Source organism: Haliotis rubra, unplaced genomic scaffold, assembly GCF_003918875.1.
Source record: "Haliotis rubra isolate DU_JTF1 unplaced genomic scaffold, ASM391887v1 Scf29, whole genome shotgun sequence".
In the NCBI taxonomy this organism is placed as follows: domain Eukaryota; kingdom Metazoa; phylum Mollusca; class Gastropoda; order Lepetellida; family Haliotidae; genus Haliotis; species Haliotis rubra.
In genome coordinates, this window is record NW_025766957.1 from 2,975,715 (window position 1) to 2,996,549 (window position 20,835).

The 20,835-nt window shown below is 39.0% G+C and overlaps 3 protein-coding genes across 7 annotated transcripts in view; 1 reads left to right on the plus strand and 2 right to left on the minus strand.

Moving 5' to 3' along the window:
- The window catches only part of LOC124281843 (protein XRP2-like), a 45,848-nt gene extending 44,008 nt beyond the window's left edge, over positions 1-1,840 (minus strand). Inside the window, exon 1 of the mRNA XM_046717841.1 lies at positions 1,647-1,840. Within this exon, the coding sequence (XP_046573797.1) occupies positions 1,647-1,729 (83 nt within the window). The 5' untranslated portion in view covers positions 1,730-1,840. The remainder of the gene's footprint in view (positions 1-1,646) is intronic.
- A 4,321-nt stretch (positions 1,841-6,161) lies between these two features.
- LOC124281880 lies at positions 6,162-7,547 on the minus strand. Its single transcript, XM_046717896.1, has 3 exons — positions 7,443-7,547; positions 7,035-7,122; positions 6,162-6,409 (listed from the first exon to the last, which is right to left on the minus strand). Exons 1-3 carry the CDS (start codon positions 7,545-7,547, stop codon positions 6,192-6,194), a joined length of 411 nt encoding a protein of 136 aa, XP_046573852.1. The 3' UTR covers positions 6,162-6,191.
- Positions 7,548-7,558: 11 nt separating this feature from the next.
- Positions 7,559-20,060, plus strand: LOC124281844. Of its 5 annotated transcripts, none has more exons than XM_046717845.1 (7): positions 7,559-7,620; positions 14,446-15,132; positions 15,609-15,711; positions 16,468-16,643; positions 18,496-18,648; positions 19,347-19,469; positions 19,909-20,060. In XM_046717845.1, exons 2-7 carry the CDS (start codon positions 14,471-14,473, stop codon positions 20,042-20,044), a joined length of 1,353 nt encoding a protein of 450 aa, XP_046573801.1. In that variant the 5' UTR covers positions 7,559-7,620; positions 14,446-14,470; the 3' UTR covers positions 20,045-20,060. The 5 variants fall into 5 exon arrangements, with proteins under 5 accessions (XP_046573801.1, XP_046573798.1, XP_046573800.1 ...); XM_046717842.1 differs by lacking the exon at positions 7,559-7,620 and adding an exon at positions 13,350-13,524; XM_046717844.1 differs by lacking the exon at positions 7,559-7,620 and adding an exon at positions 13,350-13,512.
- The last annotated feature ends 775 nt before the right edge of the window (positions 20,061-20,835 follow it).

Sequence of the window (20,835 nt, forward strand, 5' to 3'; positions counted from 1 at the left end):
TGATTGTGCAAAGATGTAGCATTTATTACCAAAACACCTACATTAAACTCACAAATGACAAATAGATTTTATGTTCAGCTACAGAAATCTGTTTTCAGCTTGGGCTACAATTCATAAATAATAAAATAATAAAGTGTGATGCAGGGATTTAGTCATTGACAGCCAAATTGTGAAAAAATTGTTATATTGCTCAATATTAGGATTTTTCTCTTTGTCCTTGTTTTCATTCATTTAGAAGTATCATAACTTTGTATTTTGTGATGTTGAATGTTCTAATATAAAATCATGCATGAAACCTCTTCCTATTTCTTGACACACACACACACACAAAACCAGGACATTTTTACTCCAGTTTATAGGGGGTGGCTATCGATATAGATCATAGAGATTGATAATCGTTAACTGAATATTGATCAGTTATCGATAAAAATCAGAGAAGTAATGCCAAAATTATTGGAATGAAATCAACATAGTTTACATCAGTTGTGAGTGATGACATATTTAGGTTTGGTTTACTTAACAAACAGGGGGAGAAACCTTTCAAAATTTCCCACGAGACCACACCAGTGAGTGGGCAATAATTAGTGGTCTTGTTTGTACTTCACTGGTCCATAATAACATTCGTATATTTACTTAACTATCAAAACAAAATTCACTGGTCACCAGGACCACTGCAAACATATCATTTAGTGGTCTTGATGAATTTTTGCTAGCCAGAGACCACAGGACCAGCATAAATTTGACACACTGACAAAACACTTCCTTAAACATAATTTAGAAGCATACCTAACTTTTTAACCAGCCTTACCATTTTTGGAATTTTTAATATCATTTGGTGATGAGACTAAAGGCCAAATATTGGCATCTGATCTCTGATGAATGTTATGTCAAAATATCAGGAAAGTACCTTCCTACTTATTCCTGAAATACAAGGCAGGCCACAGGCAAACCAACATCATGTTTAAGAATGGCCTAATCATTGCAAAAAATTATATTAATTTTCAAAACAACTCTTTCATGACAGCAATACTTGTATGAAGGAACACGGTCATGAACATGATGAAAGAATGTGTGTTGACTAGTTTAAAAATATGTAGGCAAAATAATAGAGACCATGTATGTGTTCAAAATTGAGTGATGTTTTCGGGTCCTAAGACAAGTACAGATTTGCTTACGTACTCACGTTGTAGTTCTTGAAACTAGCTTTAGATATTAAACTTTTAACATTATTTAACAGAACCCCATGAATTTCATGCTTACCGGTATAATTTTAAACACATGTGATTTTGTAAGCATTTTAGAAACAAATTTCTTACTAATTCAGAAATGGGCACCATAATCGTGTCGTACAAACAACGCAAATTACTAATGGGTGCATTAAAAAATCTGAGAAGAAACATGTCTGAATACTCATGGGAATTCAGAAGTGTTACGTTTTGTCTGTATCTATGCATCGATATGCTATTAATATTAGTCGTCACAAACACTGGTGATCTGTTCGACGGGGATAATCCAATAGTTATACATACCAGTTTAACAGTATCAGTTGTATTCAATAATTATGCCAAGTCAAACACGAGTTTAAACTCGCGTCGTGTTTTGACAGGTAGATATACACTGCAGACCCGCATGGAAACTGTACTTACCACGAATATTGCTTAGGTTTTGGAGGTTCATCTTCCTCTTCAAGAGGCTGTCTGCTACCAAATCGGGAAAAAATGCACCCCATGACTAAGTAGATGCATTCGGTTATCCCGATAGTGTGTAGTTTCAAAGCAAGCAGCCAAATCTCTTGCGACTCTCGGCTTACCCACTTTCTTACCACAACAAACTGACTGCTATTCAGCATCACAGCTGTACCGTGCTCGCCGGTTTTACTGCATTCTGATTGGTTGAAATAATACCGTACCAGCTGATTTTGCCAGCACCTGTTCTTTTTTGAAGTCATGCATGCATTCCTGTATTAGACTTTAATCTGCTCATTTCAGTGGAGTCTAGAGCACCATACTTAATGAATAATTGGATCCATAGGGTTAACGTTTCAGCGCTACATGGGCAAATTCACGTGAGGGTCACTCTATTTTTCTGTTGTCGACGTGAGAATCGTACTTAAAAAACAAAACGATTCTTCAAGGAGAGGTTAGGAGTGCAACTAATGTGATGATAGTGGTGACAAAATAGAAAGTTATTTGTTTTAGAGATCGAATAGTAGTCCGACTCAAGTTTGACTCAAGTAATGATAAAAAAAACAACCGTGTGTGTGCGTGCGTATGTGTTGTGTCTTTTACATCTCGGATAGCACTTGAATTTTTCTTTTTACTTTTTGACCATGTACTTAAATTTGCTCTCTACTTAGAACGTCTGATCCCAAGTATAACATAAGGTACATATGATCAGTTTCTGAACGTCATTGGCTATTCATATATGATAGATGTTAATAATTGATCTAACCACACGAAGAGCGAAAATAATAATAATATCAACCGCACTTATTTTAATGCTCATATCTAAACTGTTATTGGGCGTTAAAATGTCGAAAAGGCCAGCAAAAACCTTATAATTGGTTTGGACCATTAGGATTTTTTTCGATGTTCATTTTGACGTGTGATATTATTAATATTAACTTTCACAATAACGAATTGCCTAGGCGATGCCGCTTCTGTGTTAGAGTTGTGACCAAATGAAAAAAAAGCAACATTGTCTGTTGGGAGAGTCGGACAAATCATTGAATATATATCTAACTGCTCTGAACGAAATATGAACATTCTGTAGTTGCACTGTTAAAATCAGTATTTAATTTCCAGGTAACAGTGAGTGATGAAGATCTGATCTATCATGGCGAGTGGACCATCTTAACATGGGCGGAAGCCCGAAGTTATCTCAGACGTTTGCAACTGTAATTTAATCCAACAAGCATGGGTATAGAGCTGACATACCAAAGCTCGTAATCGATACAAATTTAGGATTCGACCACCGTCAACGGATCCCGGTACAACTACAGGACAAATTCCTTTGGTTTGTTGTTTAACGCCACTCAGCAATATTCCAGCTATATGGCGGCTGTCTGTCAATAATAGCCTGGAACAGTTCAGTTATTAACAGCATGAATACGATCTACGCAATTGGGATACGATGACATGTGTCAACCATTTCAGCGAGCCTGACCACCCGATCCCATTAGTCTCCTCTTACGACAAGAATGGCTGGCGGAAGACCAATTCTAAACCGGATCTTCACGAGTGGACACAATTCTTTTACCCACAGAATGGTTTGTCGAACAAATGTAACGATTTCTCAAAATGAGATTAAGAACAGTTTGTTTTAAAAATGGGGGCAAGTTTATTTATGTGTTGCCCTTTTTACATGTTTTCTTGATGACTTTGATTTCATAACTTATTATTGGGACTTAGGACATGTGGAAGACCCAGTGTGCCTCGTGGAAATGACACCATTACTGTGTCACTCGGTGAAATAAACACATGTTATCTGCAGTGTAGGAAAGATAGCCCGTCCCAACGTCCGAGACGGGTGAATTTTGTGGAGGACGGGTTAAAAAAATATCTAGTCCGTCCTCATGTCTGGTCAATTTTAGCAAACCAATGACATATATATAATTAATATAACCTTTTTGAATATTTACTGCCGAATGTGTTTTATTTATATTTGGAGGACAGGCTAGATTTTGGCAGGACTGGTTAAAAATTTGACCTGCCAGTCCTGTGGAGAGGCTAGAATTTCTACATCTTTCCTACACTGTTATCTGTCATGTCCTCTATTATATTCCCACAATCACAGACTGAAATTAACATCACAGAAGAACCACACGCAAGCACTTACCCATTGTAAAGCCAGGATAAATGTGATTATGTGTTGCCTCTGTTTGTGTCATTCCTGTATCCCATCCGAGAAAACGGTAAATTATGGCATCATTAATTCCATCCTTGGCCACACATGTATTTATGTAACAGGCTGTATATTTGCCAAGATGTCACCACAATATCATAAGTCACATATACAGACGGGCTTAAGGACGTATGAACCCATGTATGACTGTAGCTACAAATGAAGCCAACAATATATTGTTACTGGATGGTGATTTATGTGATTCGGTTATCATGAATAGCTGTGTTTTACACTTTACGCGTTGGCAGTCGGTCGGCGACTGATTTTGGCCTTGTAACGCTTGGATAATACTTAATAATTACTAGTTCCTTTTTTTAAATGTATCTTTTCTTTTGTCCGGTAGTTTATGCTATTTCGTGTATTCAGAAACATGGTTTTTCGTTATTTCGGGTAGAAATTGGTCTCCAGCAACCCATGCTTGTCGTTAGAGGCGACTAACGTTGACCAGGTGGTTAGGCAAGCTGACTTGGTTGACACATGTCATCGTATCCAAGCTGCGTAGATAGATGCTCATGCTGTTGATAACTTGATTGTCTGTCACCAGAAATGGCCTGCACACATTAAACCCATGTGGGGAATCGCACCCGGGCCTTCGACATGACAAGCGAACGCTTTAGCCACTCGGCTACCCCACCGCTAGACTAAGGCTTAGTCTCTGAATATATATAAGTTTGATAGTAACAAACAAGCCCATTTAAATTGAAAAGGAGCCCTAAGGAGACCAGAGATTCAGAACCTCAGGAAATCTAGACTTGCTTTGTTTAGGGCTTTAGCACTACAGGGAAGGCTAGGCTGTAGGGACATAATGTGGTTCAGGGACTGTGAGACAGACTACCCCACCGCCCCCTTGACGTTTAAAGAATGTGGATGTAGATTTACATAACTTATAAACATAAAGGCATATAAAGATGAAAGTTAATCATTAAAATATCTCCTGGCACAGTTGGCGCACTGACGACACACAACAAAAGTATTATGAAATAATGTAGGGTCACAGCTTGACCGGCCCTTTCATTCTACCGCTCCGCCATTTGTCATTATGGATTACTGATTGACGCCTCGGGCCCATCCCAGCTGCTTTGCAGATAAGTCAGCGATAAATATCCGTCCAGTTAAGACCTGTACTGTAGAATATTTATTAAATGTATTAGCCAATCAGTATGCAACGTGTTACATTCTAACGTCCACAATGGCATCTTACTTCTGTTATGTAAATTATCAGCATGTATATGAAACTGTATGTTTGTATGCCACCGGTGTGGTAGAGTAAGGGAGTTTAGTTTTACGCAGCTTTTAGCAACAGTCCAGCAATATCACGGCGGGAGACACCAGAAATGGGTTTCACACATTGTACCCATGGGGGGAATCGAACCCGGGCGAGTCTTCGGCGTGACGAGCGAACGCTTTAACCACTAGGCTACCCCACCTCCCCAGGTGTGGTAGAGACTCACGGGACTTGGGGACACTATACATATATTTCGGGACTCCGGCCGCGCTCTTGAAGGCTCTACGTACAGTGAGATGTCTCACGTTCGATTCCATATTCTCACAGTCTGTGACCTTTTTACGTTAGTATATTGACTAGAGTATACGTAGGCTAAATACTGGCAAAAGTAATAGTACAGAAATCTTCAAAATATATACATACAGTCTGTTTGGGTCAAAATGATACCGATGAATCACAATCTAACTCCAAATCGGTTCATGAGGAAACATTCATTTCAACGCAGAATGTCAGGAAAACATCAGACCAACTCTGGAAAAAAAGATCCATAACCTTTGTCTCCAAAATATAAACGTTACTTAACAAACTATCATCTTTTAATTTGTTTTGATTTTCCATGTGAGGTTTTACACACGGAAAATCAAAACAAAATTATGATAACTTTTAACATTTCTGTTAAATGAGGCCTACACCCTAAGCATAGTGACACTGTTTGTTTTACGTATATATTTAACATTTAATAAAGAAATGAATACATGTGGATTGTCAAATTAAATTGTTTTAAAAACTTGATAAAAGGAGCACAGGTAGTCTCTATAATAAAAATGACGAAATCTATAAACATGCAAAGAACTAATCATAGTTTTGTTTCATCTACAACAGTAATAGGTTTTAAGGAGAAACTACATTACCTGTTGAAAAACAGTACAACAGAAATGTTTCATATGAACAAATATGTGTGGAAACACAACGACAACACACAAACATGTCATATCATTTATTAAGATTTCATATTAATTCCGGCTTAGGTTTTGCCGGCAAGGAACTCTCCTCCATAGATCTTTTATATGGTTCTGGCGTGTCGGCATAACAACATGGCCGTCCAGACCGGTGGGCAATAAATGTTGGCGGCGGACCGACAGTCGTCGCACACGTGGTTGTTAGGGTCTGTCGGCGAGGGGATCAGGTCGTCCAGATGATAAGGCATGCACGAGGGAGGCTGGCCTGGGACAACATAAACTCCCCTGACGAGGAGGTCATCATTGGGAACTTTGTCAGGGTCTGAAACATGAAATTATGACGCAATTGGTATACTGTTGCATGTTTGAGGATTGGTTGGTTGGTTGGTTAACGCCGCACTCGGCAATATTCCAGGTTTATGGCGGCGGTCGGTAAATCATCGAGTCTGGACAAGACAGTCTAGTGATTAACAGCATAAGCATCAATCTACGCAATTGGGACACGATGACATGTGTCAACCAAGTCAGCAAGCCTGACCACCCGATCCCGTTAGTCCCCTATTACGACAAGCATGGGTTACTATAAAGACCAATTTAACCCGGATCGTCACGGGACACATGTTAGAGAAGATAGCTGATGTCTATCTTTTTTCTCTTCACCAAAAACAAAAAGTACACAAGGGGGTGGCATAGGAAACATTTAAAAGTGTGATTTTACACATCCACGTGGAGAATTGGCTCCCAATACCTTTATAAACCTTTTGTGTTTGTTCCATTTAAATTTTGTTGTAATTATTTTCTGTTTGATTTTGCTTCTTGTTTGTGTTTGTATTGTTATCTAGTTTGGTGAGGGGATGGCGTTGGTTATTTTATAAATTGAAAACCGAAAAACGTACATATTGATAAAAGCAAACCTGCTAGCTAAAAAATAAAAGCTGGGTACCTACCACGTAATGCCATCAGTTTCTTGATTTCGTGGGTTGCCATGGCCAAGAAGGGTAAGAGGAGCATCTTGGTTGTTGAAAACAATAATCCCTGGAACAAAATAGGGGAAAACTTGAAGAGGTGTAATTGTCTTAGTAGTGAACAAGAACTACAATGTTAAAGGATTTTCAAAAGGTCACTACACATTCTGTTATGAATCTAAAACGCACGTCCCTCGAAAGCATTTCGCATAATTTTCCTGATAGGAGCAGTTCAGTGAGCTTGGACTAACAACTACAAACTTATATGCTTTGTATTGACATGAAAATAGACTTTGGGCTATTTTTGTAATAAATTATATTTATTATTTACCATTTCTTTTCTAATTCATTTGTCCTGTTTGTAAAAGCAACTATTATGACTTTGCTTACCTTCGAAAGAAAAGACGTGTATTCAGATTTCCCACTTCTGACGACATCGATTGTCTTGGCTTGGACTGTGACGTAATAAACAACGCGACTTGACTGCGACAGCATAATGAGGGTCACGTGATTTAAACACCACTCCAACTTCGTGTATGTAGGCTATGTGATCGCTCGTGCGTCGAGGGTGAGATACATTTCTAAACGTGAATGTGAATATTATTCCGATCTACGATATGATTTTCTACAGACCGCTTTTCCAGCATTTATTTCCTTAAGAAACTTAACCTCAGAGGAACAATTTATATACATTTTTTATGCAAAATGGTAGTTTGGCCATTTCCCTAGCCGCATTTGTTACTGCTATGTGTAAGCGGAGAATGTTTCAATGAGTAGTCAAACTGGGAGTAGTCATAATGGGAAGATACCGTTTCAATTTGCATTGCAATGGTGCGCTTCTGACGCTTGTCACTGACTATATGGATTTGTTTGTTTTTTAAATCTTTTCATCCACAAAATTCAAAGCTTGATTCAGAATTGGGTTATGCATTTAAGGGGAATCAAAATCTCCAGGGCCTAGATTTTCGAAGATCTCTTAGCGCTAAGATAGTCGTATGTGCCATAGATTAACATTAACTTACGACTATTTTAGCGCTAAGAGAGCTTCGAATATCTAGGCCCAGGCTTTTACTCATCAACGGGTGTCAATTAGCGTCAGCCACCCAACAAATAACGTTTCGGACGAGCAGGGGAATGAATCATTGAAAACCTGGGGAATCACTTTCAATTCTCATATTTCGTCGGATTATGCTTACAAAACCATTTCCCCCTTGCAAATACGTGTATGTGTCACCTTGCAAATTCGTATATATGTGTGTAAATGTGTATGGACAGTTATGTAATCCATGGATACATGACATGTTTGATGGATAACAACTTCTTTTTATTCGTTAGTGTTATTTGTATGATACGAAAATAATACGTATAATCGCTGTATACTGAAGTACAAAGTTCTTGAAAGGCTTTAAGAAGTTGGACGAACATGAATACATGACACGCTTCTTTTTATTCATTATCACGATGTTTCTGAGATAATTCTTGCTCCTTCATCAGGTGAGTCACGAGCAACGAGCAAGAATTAGCTCTGAAACGTCGTGATAACGAATAAAAAGAAGATAGTCGTAAGTGCCATAGCTGAATTCTCTAAAGGGATACTGTGTACCTTTTTCAATGTGCATAATTTTGATGTTCGTCGTAAGCTTCACATTTTAGTTTTGTATACATTAATCAACAATAAAAACATACGTCAGTTTAGCTGTACCTCTCTAGTGTATATCCTTTGTTATGGAAGACACTGTAGGGGTGAAACGGTATATATACCGAACCGAAGGCAAAATACGGTTCGGTATACCGCAATGCAATCCAAAAAATCTGTATTTTCGGTTTTCGTACCGTCATTTCATAAACCTTTTTAAACCTTTTCTAAAATGTTTAGAAATTGAATCATTTGTCAAAATCTATGCGTTTCTGTTCTTTTCTGCATTATGATCATATCTCATATATCGAACCGAAACGGACCGAACCGGAGGCCTTGTATCGCAATCTGTACCGTACCGTGTAAGAGAATATACCGTTTCAACCATAGAAGACAGCTTCTCATTCTATGTATACGATCCTCCGATAGGTGTCGCTCAGCGCAGCGAGAATAACGCTGAACACAAGTAAAACCTGTCGAAAATATAATCCATAATCAGCCATTCGTATTCCGCGAAGGAACAACCGACTCATATTTAAAGATGGGGTTTTGTTTCCCTTTAAGGAACGCTGTTAACAGCGATGATTCCAGGGTATGCATTGTAGTAGACGAATGAGTAGGCTTATGGTTTGGCCACGATTTTAGCAATATCACGACCATATTGCGGCTCGGGAGACCGGAAATGTGCTCTGTACATTATAGAGAGTGAGTGACTTTAATTTTACGCCCTCCCCACTATGTATAGGTGATGACGTCAGTGAACTTAAATAGATACACGGTTAACATGGTTACCTCTCGGTAAACAAACTGCCTTACTTCCTCTAATCAGCGCCCTCATATCCGCACGCGTAGACCCTGTGTGATTCAGCAATATTCCAGCTATATGGCGGCAGTCTGTAAATAATCGAGTCTGGACCTGACAATCCATTGATCAACAGCATGAGCATCCATCTGCGCAATTGGGAACCGATGACATGTGTCAACCAAGCCAGCAAGCCTGACCACCCGATCCCGTTAGTCGCCTTTTACGACAAGCATGGGTTACTGAAGATCAATATTCTAACCCGGACCTTCACGGAACTATGTACATTATAACAATGTGGGAAATCGAACGAGTCATATTTTTCAGAACAGCCTCTTGGCTAAATAGCTCCATTTATTTTACATGAGAATATACATCCCAAGCATTCATCCATCACTTGTCGTGATACTCGATGCTCATTCTGTCAACCACTGGTCTGTGTTGTCAAGGCTCGATTACTTACAGACTCAGTTCGCCAAGGCCATACCCATTTGATTTACCAAAGTGGTAAAATCTTGCCATTCATCAAACGTGAAGGTAACATGCTGTGGTGAAATTATAGAAACATTGATTATAATGCGATTAGGGGCGATGGGGGTACCTTATTGATTAAAGTGTTCGCTCGTCACGCCGAAGACCCGGGTTCGATTCCCCGTGTGGGTACAACGTGTGGAGTCCATTTCTGGTGTCCCCCGTCGTTTTATTGCTGGAATATTGCTAAAAGCGATGTAAAAACCATTTTCATTCACTCACTCACTATTGCGCGATGAAAGGTTTTGCATGGTCAGTCACTCAGTCCCACAAGGGCGTGTCACGCTTAGAAACAGCGTTAGAAAGACATATAGGTATATAGACCCTACCCTAGTACTATATAAAAGATTCCTTTTATATAGTACTAGGGTAGGGTCTATATACCTATATGTCCTTCTAACGCTGTTTCTAAGCGTAACACGCCCCTGTGCTCAGTCCAGCAAGGACTTAGGGCCAGAATAGGTGTCCTTGACCCCAGTGCCTGTCTCACGAGATGTAGATGGTCACTAAATGTGACAGGGTTGATCGTTTGTCATAGGACTCCCCGAATCGTCAATCATGACGTCAACCTCTAGGTTGCCTGGTCCGGACTCGATTATTTAAATGCTGTCGCGACGTAGCCTAAATATTGTCGACTGCAGCGTCAAACGACTTTCGGACACTAACGAAATGTCGGAACTTTGCTTTGTCATGTGTCACCAGGGGCTTGAATTATCGATGCCCAAAACATTGATCGTTTCTCGGGGTTGACAAGGTCAGCAAGAAACGAATTAATTTAGAAAAAGAAAACATAAAAATGACATGCATTGACTTTATTTTTTTCTCAATGATGTCGGTATCACCTTGTCCCATCTAACGTGACAGTTGAGATAACCGTAGTTCCTCTAATAAGCACTAGCGTCCAGATTTATACAGACGATATGTAACAAAATACATGTATGTGCTGTTTTAGGTGTGCTCGCGTTGCCTGCTAAATTAGATGCATGGTTGAGTGTACTTAGAGGCAACATGGGTGTATGAACCATCCACACAAATTTTACTGCGCGATCTTCTATACTCTTAAAATAATGTGAGGGAACCTGAACTTTCAATTTGGATAGGAAGTATAAGCGTTAACAAACTTTTCAAAGACAGATATCTTATGACTGCACCACCATTTCTCTTTATCGCCACCCCTAAACACAATGCATGGGATCTACGCATGCAGATATGAGGGCGCTGATTAGAGGAAGTAAGGCAGTTTGTTTACCGAGAGGTAACCATGTTAACCGTGTGTCTATTTAAGTTCACTGACGTCATCACCTATACAATGGGAGGCGGGGGTGGTTTCCATTAAATATGGCAGTGGAGAGAGAGAGGTTAATTGCATAGTTGTGGCTTCTAAAGGTCAATGTTTTGTTTACTGTCAAGTGTAATCGATTTCAATGACCACAAGAAGACTTTCTTGTTTATATCCGGCTGAGTCACAGAAAATACAACAAATAAATAAGGAACATTAACTGAGATTTCTAAATTTGTTTACCCCGAAGTGATTCCAATTCGAAACAGATTCCCAGTAACCCGTTCTAATCGTTAGATGCGACCTCGTGAATGGGGTGGTCCAGGGATTCTATAGTGAGAGTGTGAGTGAGTTTAGTTTTACGCCGCTATTAGCAATATTCCAGCAATATATACAGATTCCCAGGTAGTGAGGCTCGGTGACACGGTGTCATCGTAACCTAACTGTGTGAACAGTTTCTCATGATATCTATCAGGGGTTTGTTTCGTCCAGATTCTGTTATTTACACGTAGCCATCATATAGTTGAAATATCTTTGTAACGGGGTTAGAAACAACAAATAAATGTAAAAATAAGTTAATTACTGAATATTACACATTTTATCAATTAAAACACAACACACGAAACAGATGCGAATAAACATACATTGTAAAAGCGTGGAAATCACCGTATAAAATGAAAAAAGCATCTGCCCTGTATGTTCTGAGTGTCTATAGATATATAATGAAGGTGTATTCCATTTATATCAGAGTGTCAACTTAGTTTATACAGAAGCCGTCCCAGGACGCCCCTCCAAATCCATGTCCGATGCTCGTGGTATTGACAACTGGATTGTCTGGCCCAGACAAAACCAAATCCACAAAATTAAAACTAACTGTGACCATAAACAATACGTATAAACGGAAAAAAAACATGATATGGACTTACGAAGTGTATTGATCAGTCTGATCCCGTGAGTACACGCCAGAAAAGGCCGTTTTATGGCACACAAGCGTTCAAACCAGGACTCGTCATTCCTGTTGTTCATCTCATATCTGACTTGAAAACCCCAAGAAATTTCAACATATTTTGCTTTAAAAAACAAGACAGTTATTGCTCGGGATGCATTTAATTCGAAATTTAAAATAGTTAAATTTCACTTACTTAAGACACCTTTAGAAATCCTAATGTTTCAGTTCAGTAGTAGAAGATACGATTATAATTATGATTAATGTAGATGATGATGATGATGATGATGATGATGAAAAAATCATCATCATATACCAACTGCATTCATCGATGCTCGTGATGTCAAACACTGGATTGTCTGGTCCAGTCTCGGATATTTACAGACTGCCTCAGCAACATATCTCTATGATCTAGAATATTGCAGTAAGTGCAGCCAAAAAAACTTGTCGTAACGAACAAACGGCACATTTGCCTGGTTGAGATGGATCCCAATTGCGCACGATGCTACCTGTTGATGGATATCAAGGTTTGTCCTCATGGCTGAGTCCTCAGACAACATGTCTCTAATAACCGCGAATAAAGCAGACAAACAAAATGAAACACAAAATAAGCAAAAGGATATTTTGTTCTGTTGTATATCCACCGTCCCTGTTACATCACATTCATTACATCCAGTTTCTGTTATAAAAAAGACTTATAAAGTTTCAAACAGTGGAAATGACCCTGAAAATGCCTGACAATACGTTTTAACAGGAAGAGAAACAACACAGACAATATTTTTGTTGTTCGTATCGTTTTTCAGATTGCGCTACGAGTTCAACTTCATGTCAACATTACACTGTGTGGTATTGTTGACATGAAGTTGACTGACGCCTCTGCTATTGTGGCCTGGCCATTGCTGCCAGTACATTTGGCAGTACATTTGGCTGTACATTTACCAGTACATTGGCATGTGCAGTACCTCAACACGTATGCGGTATAGTTATTCTTTTAAAACCATAACAAAGCGATAATGACTGAAAACAACATTTGCTCATTCTAATTGTGATTCGAACCTGAAATGGTTAGCTGCATAGGTGGTTTATTACGTTCTACAATAGCCTGTCTAAGTTACCTCCCTTGCAAGGGCGATTTCCATTGCACAATGTCCAAAATGTTGCACTGATGTGAGCAACGTCCAGGCAAACTACACGGACAATACACTTATCAGTTTGTGTACAGATGTGAGAAGTTGTGCTGAGGTTTTCTGATTGTCTTCTTATTCGGTGAACATATATGTAACTATCTTCTATATTATAACCATTTCCGGGTTGCTTTTATGAGCGCTTAAGTTAATTTCGTCCAGCCCTATTCTTTTCGTTTATGAAAGAGAATGTGTCTATAACTTTTTAGAACATGTCAGTTAGAAATATTAAATTCTAAAATGTTTTGGATTTGTAGTTACTATGTATTGAGAGTGTAAACTTTATTTTGTATGCAGAATGTTGTTCTTCTTCACGGGTACCCACGCTACTACCGGCACCTAAAACAAAGCATGAAAGAATATAGTTTAAGTCCATTTTGTTCTAATCTATGATTCACATATTTTTATAATCAGTGAAGACGGTGAATCGAATTTGACAGGACTTGACAAGTTGTAAGTTACAATCTCTATCAGGGACTGGTGTTACCTACTCCCTTATCTCTCTACAATTATCATCTCATGAACTTACATACACTGCAAACCGTGAAGATCCGGGTTAGATCAAATTGGTCTTCAGCAACTTGCTTGTCATATAAGAGACAACTAACAGGATCAGATGGTCAGACTCACTGACTTGGTTGACACATGTCATCGTATCCAAATTACGTAGATTGATGATCATGCTGTTGATCTGTAAATAATCAAGTCTGGACCAGATAATCCAGTGATCAGCAGCATGAGCTTCTTTCTATGCAATGGGAAACATTCCTGGAGTTGCGCCCTCTTGCCCGCTTGGAGCGCTGCGGTAGTTACGGTTCAAGAGTAGCTGTCACTCTGATATTGGCATATAGGCCTATTAGCCAAGTCTAAACTCCAGCCAAGTCAGCGAGCCTGACCACTCGATCCTGTAAGTCGCCTCTTATTGAGGAAGCAATATTTCTATTTGTTTACAATATTTTCTCATTCAGCAACAATTTATGTGTTTTCAGCTTCCTGACACCATTTGTTTGCTCAGTCCTACAGGTGCCAACTTTCTCCTGATGGCTGAGACCAAGAATCCTGAAACTAGGTACTTCATTGCTAAATGTGCCAACATCGCATCTCTGAAGAAGTGCTGTGTTTCTGGCATCTGGGCCTGTAGAGACAGAACCACCTCTCAAGAACAGCCAAGAACCGTTCTATCTCAAGGCCTCCAAGAGGGTCACGTGGTGTTGATATTCAGTGTGAACAACTGCCATGGTTGGCATGGTTACTGTGAAATGATTGACAGACCTGGGGACTATGACCCAGATCACAAAGATGAGAAAGGCCAAGTGGATGGAGAATCAGGGGAGACAATTCAGTGGCATTATTTTCGAGTTGTATGGAAATGTTTATTTGTGAGTGAATTCAGTGACCAGTGTGTTCCGTTTAGGGAAACTGAGTTCATGCTTCCAGATGGTACCTCTGTAAATAAGTCAAGAAACTGGCAAGAGGTATCACCAAGTATTGGTGAGAAAATGTGCCATCTTATTGAAAAATTATACAGTGAATTGACTTCGAAACGTAAACAAAAAGAGGATGAAAAGCATGCTCAACTTCCACCTCCCTTCCTGGCATTAGATGACAGTGGGAGTGTGAAGGACTATTGGGCGAGTGTTGTTGAGAAGGTTGAGAGGGAGCTGGGCAGAGTTCATTTAGCATGTCCATTTGGAAGTCAGAGGTACGTGATATTTTGCTTTTGTGAAGGGAAATTTGACAGATTATGCTTTGGGAAGAGAAATTTGAGAATGAAATGACCTCTAAAACGCTTTACCACTGAAGCTGGTTAGCTGTACACTCAAGATACTGCTTGTTACTGTTTGCAAAATGATCAACTTGGTACAATGATTTTGGTTGATAAACAAAATATCACCATTGTGTCTTTTGATATCAAATATATCAATAATCAATGACAAAAGTTGAAACCTCCTTACAAGCCACAGAGTACTAGTATTAAACTTTAATCGACCCATGATGATATATTTCATGTCAACACACATTTTTTAAGAAAGTATCTGCTTTCAAAATGTAATATTTACAAGCTCTACCTTTCTGCTTACCACTAAAGAAAGTGCTAAATGTAGTACTATGTATCATAACACTTACTCACTCACTTTAGTGCAGGGTAATCTTTTGTTTTATCATTCTTCCCTTCAGATACAACCTGGATGGGCCCGAGAGTGACATTGATGTATTTATTGTGTATCAGGCTGACACTGCCAGCATCCTGGGCTTCAGGCCTCCAAAACAGACAATCAAGGTGGATGGCCAGTGACATGTCCAGGGTTATTTCCATAAGACACTTTTAAGGCTGAAGTAATTGTGTCACACCAGCAATCATGGTGCTAAATTTCATGTAAATTCTATAGTTTTACATTGATATAAACCATATCACATTGCTAACGGGATCGAATGGTCAGTTTGGCTGACGTGGTTCACACATGTCATCGATTCCCAATTGCACAGATCAATGCTTATGCTGTTGATCACTGGATTGTCTGGTCCAGACTCAATTATTTACAGACCACCGCCATATAGCTGGAATATTGCTGAGTGTGGTGTAAAACTATACTCGCTCACTCACTTGTTAGACAGGACCCATTTCTGTATCATTGGTTGGCTTCATCTTCTGAAGTACCAATATGTAATAATGGCATTTTTGCACAGTATGTTTGGGCCCAAAGTGTTGTCCAGCAAATTGTTTCTGGGACCTTTGGGCTTTCTAAACTGAATTATTTATTTTCACCTATGATCTGTGAACACAATGGCTAAAGGATATGAACTAAAGTGGTTCTCAGTGGGATTGTCAAAATGAGCATCAGTCAAAAGATGATTATTTCTGGTTTGTAACCATGGCAACAAAGTTAAGTCATGTGTAGACAACCCTTCCATTAAATCTGGACAGTCTTTAGTCATTCAAATTTACATTTCTCATCCTGAAAGAAATCAGTCTAACTGCATGTTTTAAATGACCAGCACACTGAAATGTTATAAAAATGTTCTTGACATGTTTCAGAACAGTGATAGAGAGCGATGTGACTACACGATTCTTGAGCTGCACCGGTACTGTGAGCTGCTGTGTGGAGGCGACCCACGGTGTGTGGAGACCCTGTACCTCCACCAGTCTACCATCATCCACAGCTCCACACAGTGGCGGCAACTCACTCAACTGGCTCCACTCATGCTGACAAGGTCAGTCACAGATTCATCTACAGGAACAGTCCATGTCCCTGAACCATATTCTTTCTCTTCCACCAGAGGCGGTGGGGTAGCCTAGTGGTTAAAGCATTGGCTCTGGTCCCATTCCTCACGTGGGTACAATGCGTAAAGCCCATTTCTGGTGTCGCCCTCTGTGATATTGTTGGAATAATGCCTTAAAGCGGCGTAAAACTGAACTCACTCACTCACTCTAGATCTTCCATCAAGCCCTTTCATTAATCGTTCCTTAAAACAGTCTTAGCCCTATGATTATCATAAGACTATGTCAACACACTGGAGTTAGGACCACCTTAGCACTAAGATTGATTTGTGGAATGGGTCCCAGATCTGCCACAGTTTCAGGATGAACGTGCCATCTCACTTGGGGCTTCTTTTCAGTTTAATTGGAGTTGGTCTGGTCCATCTGACAAAGGTTTTTTTCAGAGAATTAATAAAACAAATATTAATGTTTTGGCATTTGATTTGGTTTTCATAGACAATATTTAAGGATATCATAAAGGAGTCTCATCTAAAAGGGTCTTTTGCTGAACAAGTCATCTCAATTATTTATTTTACTATGATTTTAAATTTGATGACTGGTGCTCTTGCAAAATGGTGAATAATATGTATTAAAATGTTTATTCTAACAAAAATGCAATCAGTTTGATATATTTTTGTAATCATTCTTCTGTGATAGTGTGACATACCAATTTGTGTTTCATATATTTAGCAGCAGTACTAATCTGAACATTGGAAGTTGTTAAAAGGACAACCAGGATACCAAGTACAAATAAGTAATGTTTATTTGCTTAACTTTCTGTCAGTCCTTCAGCCAGAATTTTTTTGAGTGTTGCCAATTGGCATCTTAACTACTAACATGTGTACCAATGCAGTTGAGACTTATGCCATTCATGGTAACCATGGTATAGAAGACCTGTGGATTATATTAAATGTTGCGCCAATGGGCTCTCTAGCATTGAAAAAAAGTGCCATTGCATATTTTTTAGTGTGAATGGCACAATGGCGCAATGGCTCTTGCCTGGCTGAAGCACTGTTCTGTCCATATAGACCAACAGGGACTTGTAACGCTAAAAAATGCCATCAAGGTATAGTCTGTTTGATTTCATTTGAGATCTATGAATTGCTCACTAACACAAACAGTAATAAATGCAACAAAATCAAACTTTGCACAGTCACATGAAATCAATAGACCAACTCTGATGGCTTGTCTCATAATTTTGTACACCCGAATAAAAAAGTTGTTTAACACACAGTCAGTATTTTGTTGTCAAATTTCAATTTCACACGAACAACTCGCACACCAAACTGTTCTACCAGCAAGTGGTCCCCCCTTGTAAGAAATAGCGAAATGTGACAACAAATTAATGATCGTGTGTTAAACAACTGTTTTATTCGGTTGTCAAAAATTTTGAGACAAACCATGAGAGTTGGTCTGTTGATTTCATGTGACTGTGCAAAGTTTGATTTTGTTGCATTTATTAGATTTTGTGTTTGTGAGCAATTCATCGGTCTCAAATGAAGTCAAACAGACTATATGTACTGTCACTAACGGGGTCTCAGCACTATATAGAAGGAAAGGGATGTAACGAGGTCAACACACCAAGTTCGTTTCAGGGCGAATTCAACAATGCTCACTGTATTTATCCCATTTAAAGTATGCACACATTTCAAGCCAATAGATTTAGCTAAAAAACAAGACATACAGCACATACAAGCCCCTGTGTATAGACCTTTACTTCCCATCCCTAATCTTCAATGTTTTAAAATATTTTTCCTTTTTCTGATTTACCTATTGTTTTTATTATATATTCTTTACCACATGTAGACAATGTCTGGACAAGTATTTGCGAGATGCTCAGGGGTCAAATGGGGTTAAACAGTACAGGAAGTGGTGCGATGAAAACCCAGGTTGCAGCGACCTTCCAGCTAAAATCAACAAGCTCTGTTACATCATCATCAGACTGCTTCAGAATGCAAGGTATTATATTAAGGAGTATACTTCTGTTGATGAACATGATATTGGTAGTTGTTCTTGTAGTGCTGACAATAAATTGTAGCAGCAGTAACATCAACAGCATCATCTACCCGTGAAGGTCCGGGTTAGAATGATCCTTCAGTAACCCATGCTTGTCGTAAGAGGCGACTAACAGGATCGGGTGGTCAGGCTCTCTGGCTTGGTTGACACATGTCATCAGTTCCCAATTGCGCAGATCGATGCTCATGCTGTTGATCACTGGATTGTCTGGTCCGGATTAGATTATTTACAGACCGCCGCCATATAGCTGGAATATTGCTGAGTGCGGCATAAAACTAAACTCACTCACTCACTCCCATCTATCATCATCATCATCATCTCGAAACAGAGATAGGTTATCGCTTGAAGCCTAAATGCTTAATCGGTTAATGCTATTCATTGACAACCATAAGGCCTTTCAAAGGATTCATATCCTTTTTGAAAGTGTTTCAGTGTTATGAGAATACAATGTACATGGGTACAGTTGTTCAGGCAGAGACATATCAGAGTAAATAATCTGATTTCATTGAGATTTTAGTCATTTGTAGTATATTATCATATTTTTAGTTATCTGAAAAACTAAATGGATTTAGAATGATTTCAATTCTGATTGCCTTGAGTCTCAGTTTGGAGTAAAGTCAATCTTAAATCAATCTTGTCAGAGATGTGGTCAAGAAGGGGCCAGTCCATGTCTTCCGTGAAGAGGGGAGTGAGGAAAGGAGTGTCATCTTGTCTGTCCGCCGGGGGGAACTTACAGCCAGCCAGGTGTGGCAGAATATACTCAGGTAAGGCAGTCGAGTAGGGTTTGTAAATACATGTATATTTAAAAAAACATATATATATATACAATGTATATAGAAAAACTGAAAGATTTTATTATGTAAATTTCAGTGTACCAAAGTTGGAATATTTGCTAAGGCATAAACAGCTCTTCCCGATTTCAAAATGAAAGATGTCCATTGTCGTCAGCATGTTAAAACACAATTTCTATCATGGCTGTTTTCTCAAAGCAGGAAATAAAATTTTCATAGGTCAGATGTACTAGATATATGTGTGTAATGCCACCCCTATCCAAAAGAATCTGCAATGAAACCCAACTTACTGACTCATCTGTAGGTATTGTTGCCAAGTTTGGGGACAATATTATCATGCAGAGGCAGGTAATTAGTTGTGAGTACTGATGATTTTATGATTAATTTAATACAGTCTAATAATGTTTTTCAGCCTACAGAAAGAAATAGAATACGATCAGAATGATCTCACCACAGACAGTCCAGCATCTTCACTTGAGAAATGGCTTCTTCAGCAGAGATACTGTAATTTTACTGAGAAATTCCCTTTGCCCAAAAATAACGAATAAGGGGTGATAATGAGGTAAAATCATTTCTAGATATTATGACATTTTTATTTTGTAAATGTCATCCATAGGTGTTGATACAAACCATTTTTTTATGTCATGATGTCATAACTTGTTCACAAAAGTTTGAGAACCATCTGATGTGAAGTGTGTTTACATCCAGTGTTAATTGTATCCATACAGAATCCATATCAGAAAACAGGCACAGACCCACTATCTCATACTTGTTGTGAAAGCCTTTGAAAGTATTGCTGTTTAATGCTGCACAGAGCAATATACTTGTAATGCTGGTTCTAAACTTTCAGCTCACTTCAGCCTTAGTTTCAAGTTTTGCATGAGTTGCCAAGCTGACCCAAATCAATGAATATGCCAACACGACCTACCCATACTTGTACAGTGTACCACATAACCACACAGTCTGCAAAAGGCACAGGAACCTAGAATGAACACTGTGCTACTATGTACTTCTATTGCAAGAACATGTTGACTGGTAATGCAAAGCTTGTCAAACCTGTCTCTCACCTCCAATCAGTGTTCGCAATAACTGCCGGACCAGAGGCCCAGTGCTGGTTGTTATTGTATCGGGCCGGCAGTTTCAAATATTTGGAGGCCCTTGTGGCCTTCAGTAAATTATCTGCTAGGGTTTTTTGACTGGAATCTTTCCCATATTTTTTCTTTATTAATGTTTGGGAATCATCCATGATCCATCATGTTACAAGAACTTACAGGTTTACTTCCTGGTATTTCAGGATTGTCAACATCAGTCTTTAACAAATAAAAACTTTGCTGTGTGT

Bases quoted from the DNA above. Each gene is read 5' to 3' on its own strand.
- LOC124281844 (XM_046717845.1), top strand. From the start codon at position 14,471: ATGGCTGAGACCAAGAATCCTGAAACTAGGTACTTCATTGCTAAATGT. The intron at 15,712-16,467 runs GTGGATGGCCAG...GACATGTTTCAG, and splicing joins CTCCAAAACAGACAATCAAG to AACAGTGATAGAGAGCGATG. The intron at 18,649-19,346 runs GTATTATATTAA...CAATCTTGTCAG, and splicing joins AGACTGCTTCAGAATGCAAG to AGATGTGGTCAAGAAGGGGC.
- LOC124281880 (XM_046717896.1), bottom strand. From the start codon at position 7,547: ATGCTGTCGCAGTCAAGTCGCGTTGTTTATTACGTCACAGTCCAAGCC. The intron at 7,123-7,442 runs GTAAGCAAAGTC...ATTTTGTTCCAG, and splicing joins ACACGTCTTTTCTTTCGAAG to GGATTATTGTTTTCAACAAC. The intron at 6,410-7,034 runs GTAGGTACCCAG...TTCATGTTTCAG, and splicing joins GAAACTGATGGCATTACGTG to ACCCTGACAAAGTTCCCAAT.